Here is a 10,927-nt window from a genome sequence, read left to right on the forward strand (position 1 = left end):
CCCCCCCCCGTATTGCTACCTTAAGAGAAAGTCTTTTGATTTTTTGTTTAGTTCTAATTTGTTAATAACAGCTTATCTTAGAGCAACTGCAGTCTTGCTGGATCTCTTTCTTAGGTTTTAGGACCAGCCCATATTTAAGCCAAAATTAAAATACACAGAGAGAATTTATGAAAAAGTAAAATAATGCAAAGAAAAATATACATGATTAGGAAAACCTTTGCTCCCTAAATCAATTACTTGATCAAGCAAAATGAAAGTTGCATTTCAAGTCATATCAAGGAGTTTTTATTTTCAGAAAATGGTTTGGGTACTATTGCTTTGAATGATTTAAAATGATTAAGTAATTGCTATTGATTCATACAATTCTTTTATTGAATCTTAGGTTGGGCAGCCAGCAGCATTAGCCCATCACCTGCAGTGCAGACAGGACAGAAATACAACAGCCTGAACCCAAATATCAACAAGACACCAATGAAAGGTAATTGATAAAGACAAGATAAAAATAAAAAAAACGTTATCTTTGAGCTCAGACTTCTCCAGTACCTCGCATAGGTCTGTTTACAAAGAACAGTTTCCTTTAAAGCTATACTTTATTTTTACTGCATTCTGACTAAAGTATTCATCATGCTTGGAATACTTATGTTTGCTTTTTCTTGGCATGTAAAATATTATTGAAATTGTTGTCTTATATTTCTATAATAGCTTTTAATGGCTGTGAAGTTTTAGAATTTTATAGCCCTTGTAATAATATCCTGGAAACCATTGGACATGCTGAATTTTTCTCTCCAAGAGTAGACAGAACTTTCACTTTAGAGAGAAAAATCCAACATCAGCATTTTGTCTCCCAGACATTCCTTCCAAGATGTTGATATTCTACTATCCGAACAGGATAAATGGGGAAAATTGGAATATATAGCATAGGCAAATGTGTACATAATTTGGATTTCACATGCCCATTCTAATGTTGTATTTGCAATTATATTGACTGTGTGATAAATGACTTTTGAAAACAGTCTCATGAAAGCTAGGTTTCAAATTTACATACACTGAATATCTAAAGGGAAAGAAACAGTGAACATACCTGCAGAATATTTTTCTGATCATAAGCACATGTGATAAAGGGTCTTCTTAGATATGTCTAAAATCCTGTCTTGAGTTATGCCTCCTAAATCCATTTGTCCATATGTTATCCTTCAAAATTGCAGTCCAAGACAAATACTGACTTGGCCAACATTGTCTATGTTTTCTTTTTTGCAGAAACTGGAAGTTCTTCTAAAGATCTAACAGCTTGGTTTAGTCTCTTTGCTGATCTGGACCCTTTGTCCAATCCAGATGCTGTTGGGAAAACAGATAAAGAACATGAATTGCTCAATGCATGAGTTGTCTGCCTATGGTAAATCTCTTTTCACTAATCATTTGCACTGTCTTGGGGGTTTAAGAAAATTTAAAATTGAACCAGTGTGTTGTTGTACAACTTCTCACTTTTGTGCCATTCTAATAAAATCAAAGATTGATCTTTCCCTTTCAATAGGTTACAGTTATTAGTTCTTGTTTATATAAACAGTTTACACCCATTTTTGTAAGTAGATGTACTGAACGAAATTTTGGTTTAAATTGAATTGCTGACTAGATTAGTGTACTTGGTGTCGCTTGGCTCTTGATAGAGCAGTCTCATGGTAAATAAAAAGGTAAAATATAAAGGAAAAATTATTTTTGTATATTTATTCTTTGCATAAATCAGGAAATATGTAATTGGAAGTTGCATGGATTGAATCAGAAAGACAATAATATCTAATAAATGACTGCAACATTAGAATATAAACTTAATTTCTATTCTTAGTATCAATAATGAAAAATCTATACTTTGGGGCTAATCATTAGAAAATTATAGTTGAGTATGAACCTATTCTGTTCATTCTCTAATTTTAAATTATTAAGTAGCATGGCATAAATCCAAATCCACTGCCAAGACTACATACTTTTAGAGTGTTTTTTTGTGCCAGCAGTTTCTGCTATAAAAGAGACTAAATTTTATTGCCTTTGCCACCATGTGCATTCATGATAATCTTCATTTCTATATAAGGCTCTTTTCATTGTAGCTGGTTTCATACTACCATGTTCTTAAGCCTGTTGTAACACTCTTCTTTAATAAAGATGGTTTTGACAAAAACGTATGTGTAAATGACCTTTTTATCAGCTGGAACATAAAAAAATTATAGAAATATTATCATTTGTAGTCAGAAATTTTCTAGTCAATTTTATTGTTGGAAAAATAGTAAACAATCAGCTCATAAGGGAAGAGTTATTATCAACATGCATTATCTCAGGTATTTATTTAATTATTGTGTCCAACTGCCTGGTGCTAGGTGACTATCATGGAAAGGAAGCAAGCAAACAAACAAATCAGCAAGCTAACCCTTATAGAATTGGATCTTTTTAATCTATCTTCTCTAGTTTCTGCCCATCAAGTACAAGGCAGAGTGGGTCACCTGGGGTCCCTATAGATATAAATCGTTTATATCTATAGGGATATAAACCCTTCTCTATCCCAATACCTGCCTTTGAAACAACTCCCCATGGATATATTCAGTTCCCACCCTTCAAATATTCTGGGATCTTATGATCTAGACCTGTTCCCAGGCATAGAATTAAGATACTTATAGAGCCTCTGGCAATTTGAATTTGTTATTCATGTGGTTTTGTGGGGCTGGTCATCTTCCTTCTTTAAAACTATGTATTCTTTTAAAAATTATAAGCCACCCAGGGTCTTTTTAGACTCAAAATACAGTTTAGATAGTTTTTTGGAAATTCTTATACCAGATAATATTATACTATTTTAATATTCTTAGGATCCAACCAAATAAACTCAATCATGCAAAGACTTTCATCCTAATTGAATATTTATTGATAGTAGATAACATAAAGATTTTCCATTTTTATCTCTCCCCCCCCCACCTTCCCCATCCGTATATTCCGGCGTATAAAACGACCCCCAACTTTTGAGAAGATTTTCAGGGTTTAGAAAGTCGTCTTATACGCCGGAAAATACGGTACAATATTGAATTTCTGTTTATAGATAAGCACAATAGGAGCTCCATTCCTTTGCTGCTAGAAAGTGAGTGTTGCCCACCACTGCTTCCCTAATGCTTCCTGAACTCAGCTGGTATTTTTTTCCCCATATATTGTATTGATTTTTTAAAACATAAATCACTTAATAGTTGGTAAACAGTGTGTTTGCTGGGTTTACATTTGTAAAGAAAAATTTAAAAATTTAAATGGGATTTTTGAATGCTTTGTCCTGCTGGCTGTGGAATTCTGGGAGTTGAAGTCCACATGTCTTAAAATTGTCAAGGTTGAGAAACACTGTGTTAGTGCTTATTTCTGTAAAAAAAAATAGGGCTGGCCACTAGGGGGCAGATTGGTTTTAAATTCAGAGAACAGCTACCCGGCGTATAAGACGATCCCCGACTTTTGAGATGATTTTCAGGGTTTAGAAAGTCGTCTTATACGCCGGAAAATACGGTACTTATGAAAAACCCTTATCTGCTTCAGCTCAGCAATATCCCAAATGTGATTATCAGCCTCTAAGTATATTGGGAAATCACAGGACAAGATAGCAGGCAATATTTACATGCTCCATTATATCGCAATACAATACATTGTATCTTACTATGGCCCAAAGATATCAAGTCTCACTTCTTAAATTGGTAAAGTAACCAGCTAGACGGATAGTAATTAAACGAGATCAGGCACATATTTATTTATGTCCCACCTTTATTTTATAAATAAGGCAGCATAACATCCCTTCCTCCTATTTTCCCCACAAGTATTTCTACAAAATATAAGATATCAGCAAAATATAGTAAAATAATTGTGCAGTTCCTCTAATGTTGAATATGTTTTCAGTTTTTCTAATTATACTGGCAAGAAGTTCTAAAAAAATTTAAAAGAGACAAGAGGGATATTTTTGGTTTAACCATAATATAAATTTAATCAAAGAAAGGGTATTCCATTAGTAATGATCTATGATTTGAAAAGGTTGAGTAAATCACATTAAGCTAAAATATTAACTTCCAGGAAACCTAAAGTAAGACAAAACCCACTTCAAACATTTCCAATAACCTACATAAAAAGCATTTTCATTGTTCAAAGAAATTATATCTACTCAGCAAATATAATGCTTATTAGTTAAAACAAGAACACCATAACAGAACATGCAACCAAAACGTGCAGCTTGTGGTTGGGACCTGGAATGTTGAAGTTGAAATATCAAGAAGATGCAGTTTGATTATATGGCCCAGGAAATTGCAATGAAGCAAGAGAATGACATTAACTTCTGATGTCATTCTTTCTAAAAATGCTTCTTCATTGCTAATTCTTAAAAATAACCAAAATGACTACATGGAGTACACGGAAACAAACTGACTATGTTTTATTTATTTATTTATCACATTTCTGCACTGCCCATCTCATCTAAATGGCTCTTGGGTGGTTTACAATAAAGATGTTGTTGGTAGAAAGAGATGGAAGATTCTTTGGACTTTTGCACTCTCAGCCAATGAAGTCAGGCTTGGACAACAAGTCTGTCAATTCCTGTCACAACTGATGGATCAACAGTCAGTTGATCAAAAGTTAAAAAAGCAGATCCATGCACTTGCAGAAAAACACTAAAAAAATCTTCTTTAGCAAATGTTAAAACAAAAGGGGAAATTGGAATAAAAATTGTAATATCCCTCTCAATAGGTGCATATGAAATGAAATGGTTTTAGTTGGAGCTGATTGCACATTATTTTAAGTGTTATTTGGTATTTTCAAAACAAAAACAAAACTTGATGAAGTGCTGAACCTTCTTCGAGTAATACTTATTGCATGGTTAATCTTTTTTCATGCAGTGTTGAACTGCCTTAGTGAAATGAAATGAAATGAAAACACAACAATTTTCCCCATTTATATGTGTGGATAAATACAGAATTTCATTCCTTGTAGCAAATCAAACCTGAAAATGAATGACCTGACTTAGCAACTGTAGAAAAAGAGAAACTGGAATGGGATGAGCCCTCTCAATAATTCTGAGAGCTGCTTCTTGGCTTTCAGTGAGGAATTATGGTGAGCTGATGATATCTGAAGGTGCAGAAAGCCATTATAGCTGAGAACAATATTCTGGCCAGTGTAATCTACTTGGATTAAAGGGTGATTGTGAGATTAACATATATACTCCAGATGGTGATTCCTTCCCAATAAATTGCAGGTACAGAAATGTTTTTGCAGCAAACTTGGGAGCTGAGGTGCTGGGGCCCTGGAATTCCATCTATACAAACAAATCAACTGGCCTTGCTTGACTCATTCCAGAATTTCAGTGACATGTTGTTGACCCAGTTAAAGTGAGATGTCAGGGACAATATTGTATCCTGAAGAATGTTTTTAATTAATTTTTAAAGTTTTTAATAAATCAATAAATTTAATTCCCAGAGTGTTCCAACTGTGATAATTATCATCCATATCCAGCCACATCAACTTTGAATTTATAACATTACAGTATTATTAATATTTCTCATTTCCTTTCTTATCTTAAAATAGGCATCACATCACTATCAGTAGCTGCTGAAGCTGTTTCTCAGATTTAGGACTCTGGGCAGCTGTTTATCTGAGTGAGGAAAAATGGTGCTGGTAGATTGATTAGTATATTTACAGTAATATATTTACTGTATATTTTCTGTATATTTACAGAAAATGTATTAGAAAATTTATTAAAAATAAACATTCAGCAGATTTCTGCTAATTTTCAAAGGCTAAGTGAAAAATATTGTTTTACTGGCTTTCTAAAACTCAGTAGAATCTCAAGGAGCAGACTGTTCCAGAAAGAAAAAGTCTTCCATTTTAAAGATCTTTTATATAGTTTCTATAAACATGTTTACTATATACTATTCTAGGGCATAATGTAGGAACAAGCGCATCTCTACTCCAATAAAACTCCAATAAAAATGTTTAGTCATTCATCACTACATATTATGTGAAATCACAGCTCTAGTTCAAATTGTAGAATTTGTTGCACTTATAATAGTTTTTAAACAGTAATATTGATAGGTCTTCACCTTAATTATGACACTAAGGAATGATTTGAAGATTATCTTTTGAACAGTCAGTTTACAAACCAGGACTTTCTCCTCCCGTTTTTTCATTTGCTCCAGAAGATCCCTTGACCATCTGGAACAGATTTTGAGGCCCTGCTTGGAGCTGCAGAAGGTGCAATTGTGTCAGTTTCATTGGATTTTACCTTATGATCTTATATGCAAAGATAAATTTTGTGGAAGCAGTGGGCAGTTTTAATGAATTGTATTCCAGATTATATTACAGATCTCACTATATTTCTCATCAACTGTTTCCAATGTTCTAAAATCCTCTTAAGCTATTCTTTTAGTCTCTATTGACATTACATCCTCAGGCAGCTAAATGGATTGAAGCTGCAATGGTAGGAGGAGGCCTAATGCAAATAGATTGTAGTGGCTTTTAAAGAAGCAAATATACGACTGTGTCAGATTTAATTAGAGTTGTTTTTAGGTCACAGATCATACACATGCAAGTTGCCTGGTCTTCCACTAAAGAGTATTTTGCAGAGAGCATGTCACAAATATAATAAAGATCTTCCTTGCTGCTAACTCTTATTATAATTCAGGTAAGTAGCTAAATTCCCACAATGCCACATTTTTGAATAATCATTGCTTCCTCACAAAGGTCTATGCTTTGTGGCTAGTAACCAATACAGTGCAATAGAATTAGACTAATGAGAATTTTACTAGTCTAGCTTTACACTGAATTTCCAAACTTACAATTCAAATGTTGGTACAAGAAATTATTAAGAATGCTTTTGTAGCATTTTTGCTAGCCATATGCACAATTTGAGTTATTTAATCAGATTGGCTGTAAATTATAAACAATTGTCTGACCAAAGCTGGTTTTTTTTTACTGTATGACAACAACTATATGTTTCTGTGTCTGATTTATGGTAAAATATTTTAATCTGAAAGTAGTGCACAAAGATCACAGCAAAGTGGGAGTAGGAAATGAATTTGTGATCATTGATTTGCCACTCTTAGATGGCAAATTGGCTTATTGATAGCTGACAATTTTAGCTACCATGCGCATTGCTAAATAAAGAACTGTCTGGAGAACTTTTACGATTGTGTAGTTGAGCAGAATGAGTAAGGTTATGGAAACTACTTAATTTTATAAAAGAAGCTATAAAGAAAAAAAAAGCCTCAGCTCAATGAGTTTGAAAAGTGGAAAATTCAGCTTTCTTTGTATTTGTTTTCTCTTTCAAATACAGCCAAAGAAACAAAGAGCCTGCTGTACCTATAAAAGTTGCCTTACTTGCACTGAAGCATTACACAAATATATTTAAATGCTATATTAAGTTTTAACAGGTTCTCCTAATTTACAATGTGTTTGGTATATTGCTATACATTGAGGATATTTAAACTAAATTTTAAATAGTTTTGTTAAGTATAAACATGTGCATGATCCACCTATCATAAGTGCTTGCTGGGAATATTTTAGGTTTGAGGCACTTAAAAAATCTGTGGTGGTATAATAGTGACGTAACTTAGTTGCATAATGAAATATCTTCAAGAAAACAATCAGGCTCAGAGAGCACTACAGTGGCATAATCATTCACTTTATCACAAAGTGTATTTTATACAAGGCTACCAACTGAAATAAAACCATAGAGGAATTTTTTTTAGATAGGTCTCCTTTATTTGAATAACCCATAAGCTGTTTAGTTATTTTGTGCCCACTCCTGTTCTCCCACAATTTTAAAATTGAAAATAGCTTCCAGGGAATGAGTTGATCATGAAATTTAGGATGTAATTAGATACTTGGGAAACTATTTGGGTGAGAAATGTTAAATTTACACAAGCTCAGAATTTAAGGGAGAATTTTTATAAAATGTTTTACAGATGGCACCTTGATCCACAAAAAATGTCTCGTATGTATCCTGACTTACAGCCTAAATGTTGGAGATGTGGATGTTTGGATGCTACTTATTATCATATCTGGTGGTCGTGTAAAAATATAAAAGCCTTTTGGATTAAGATATGGTGGAATATTCAAAGAATCTTTAGAAGAAGGGTAAAATTTACCCCACAATTGTTTTTGTTAGGTATTGTTATTGATTGTGATACCAAGGAGATTACATTGATGTTAAATTTAATTACAGCCGCAAGGTTGTTAGTAGGGCAATGTTGGAAAAAGGAATCTTTGCCTACTTTGCAAGAGTGGTTTCTCAAAGTTTCTTACTTGGCGGAAATGGCAAAGATTTCGGCTTTCTTGAAGGATCAATCGCAAGAGAAGCATGTTGCGGTATGGAAAAAATGGATAGATTTTATACAACATAAGTTGGATATAAAAATATTATTTAGTTTTTTAATAATTTATATTTAAAATGGAATATTTTGTTTCTTTTTTTTCTTTTTCTTTTTCTGGTATTCTTTTTTCCCCTTTCTTTTTTTTTTCTTTTCTTCCTCTATTCTTTTCTTTGTTAAACATTTATTTTTTGTTTTTTTTATACATATATACTATTGTTAATTATTTTATAATTTTTCTAATTAATGTATTTAGATTTTTAACTAATGCTAGACTCATTTATGGTTTATATTTTCTTTCTTAAGATCTTTTGGTTAAATTTTAATTAAGCCTATATTCAGCTCTGGGAAGATCGGGGGTGGGAATGGGAGGGTTGGGGAGGTGGGGGGGGAAGATTGTTTTGTTTTTGTAAAATTTTAAAAATTTAATAAAAATTATCTTTGAGAACGAAATTTAGGATGTTGCTTAGAGGAGGTATTTCAAAGACATAAGAATTGTATATAATAGAACCATGGAGTCTATTTCTTTTCTTTTTAAACCAGCATGAGAATAGATTTTCTAAATTGCATGTAGTATTGAAAATTTCTTTTGATACGTTATATATATAGGAAGTCAAGATTTTTATAGTCATAGAATGAAAATGTGCCATTCAATTTTCTCTTTTCCTACACAAACAGCTTGGACGTTAGTTTTTATGTGGTGATCCACTGTGAAAGTGAAGAATTTGACTTTGGACATAACCTGAAACTCATTTCAAACTCCATTCCAGAAAATATATTCCAAAGCTATGAAACCACCAGGTGTGGTTGTACTAACTTTAGTTGTTGCCCATTTTTCCACATTGTTTCTTACTTCATTCCCTGAAGCAAATTACTTCCTTATTCTAGGCTATAACTAGATTTTTAATTTTAACTCTCTGTCCCTGAGAAAATTACCATTCTGTTTATTCATCTAAGTTTAGGATGAAAACTGGTGGCTTGTAATGGAACATCTGCCACTTTCAGGGTTCCTGACCATTGGCTTTATAATATCCATGGCTGATTGGAAATGAGAGGCCAAAATAGACAGAAACCCTTACAATGGTATAAATATGAACAAACATGAAAGAACAAGCAAATACTCTTTTTGTCTCCAATCTGCCCCTTCCCTCTACAAAAGTCATTGAAAATCTTTGGATTTCACAGATGTGTATTTTATTAAAACAATTCAGCAAAAATCCATTAAAAATCACCTACCATATTCAGGAAAAACGTTTATTTCAAAGGACATTAGATAAAAATTAAATAAAATGCTATTGGATAAAAATCAAAATAAGAATTTGTCACCTTTTTATTGCTTGGTAAAATAAAACCAAACTGGTGATTAAAAAAAATATTGACACTGACTTTCTAACCACAAGCAAAAAACTGAAACCCTTAATTCAAATAGGTCCTTTTCCAATTTAAAAGATAATCACAAAGGCATGGATAAAATTCACTTAGAAACAAAGAGCTAACTCCCAGGAAAACTACTGTGATCAACTTTGGCTGAAGCTTCACAAGGGAAGGCATTCAGAAGATCCCTTCAATAACACTCTGGGTTTGTTGAAGTTCATAGGGTTCTTACAATTGAGCTCCACCACCTTGCATACCAGATCCAGATCTCCTGGCTGGCTAAGGTGTCCTGGAAAGTGATGTTTGAGTGGCTGCTGGCAGTGGTGAATTCTTAGAAATTGTCTTGCCACCTCTTAAACAGAGAGTGGTGTACCTCCTCAAAAAGTCATCACTAGATCTAACCTCACTGATAATTTTCATCTGCTTTCCAATCCTGACTGAATCAGTCAGGATTCAGGTCCAAGAATGGAACTGAAACACTATTGGTCATGCTTTGCAATGGCTTTTAATGGGAGATTGGGGTAATATTTCTATCCTTGTTCTTGACTTCTCAATAGCTTTTAATACAGTTGCCAATGATAATGCTTTGGCAAGCCTTCTGAAAACTTCTAAGGCATTGTAAGCACAACATGAGTAGTCTAAGGAAGAATGTCAGGCATGCCCAACAACTGCCTTCATAGGATCAGGTGAGGCATGCTTTGAGAATAGTGGAAGATGGCAAAAATCAGCTTGGTGCAGCAAGGCCTGTAGAGCACAAGGGCAGCTGGGCTTTGAACTGCAGGGTTGGCTGTGGCATGGGCTTGAGGGGATACTTATGAAATACCTACACAAAAGTGATGGAAAATGACTAATAATGATGTGAAATAAAATATATTAATATATATAAAATAATAAAAATGGAAAGCTTTGGTTTTTTTAAAGGGAAATTAGACGTAGTTGGGTTTTTTGGAAAATATTTTCCTTAGGCAATCTCCCCATTACATCTAACAAGAAGACAGGAGGGCAAAAGATCCTCTTACCTTTTACCTAGTGAGTAAAGCAGGACTAGAGTGGATTCTGTAAAATGTCCTATGTTGAACAGAACCCTATTTTCACAGGCACATGCACAAAAATGGCTCCTAAGACATCTAAACCAACTTTTGTATTGTCCAACATGGTTGGACACATGGGACATCTTAAGATATAAAAAAAAT

General features: G+C 33.4%; 1 protein-coding gene across 6 annotated transcripts in view; it reads left to right on the forward strand.

Annotated features, from left to right (window-relative positions):
- The window catches only part of ICA1 (islet cell autoantigen 1), a 79,700-nt gene extending 77,530 nt beyond the window's left edge, over window positions 1-2,170 (forward strand). For all 6 annotated transcript variants that reach the window (XM_039334810.1, XM_039334807.1, XM_039334809.1 and 3 more), the window contains 2 exons: window positions 383-478; window positions 1,258-2,170. In XM_039334810.1, the coding sequence (XP_039190744.1) occupies window positions 383-478; window positions 1,258-1,379 (218 nt within the window). In that variant the 3' untranslated portion in view covers window positions 1,380-2,170. The remainder of the gene's footprint in view (window positions 1-382; window positions 479-1,257) is intronic.
- The last annotated feature ends 8,757 nt before the right edge of the window (window positions 2,171-10,927 follow it).

This window comes from Crotalus tigris, unplaced genomic scaffold (genome assembly GCF_016545835.1).
Source record: "Crotalus tigris isolate CLP2741 ecotype Arizona unplaced genomic scaffold, ASM1654583v1 scf7180000017634.973608, whole genome shotgun sequence".
Lineage (NCBI taxonomy): Eukaryota > Metazoa > Chordata > Lepidosauria > Squamata > Viperidae > Crotalus > Crotalus tigris.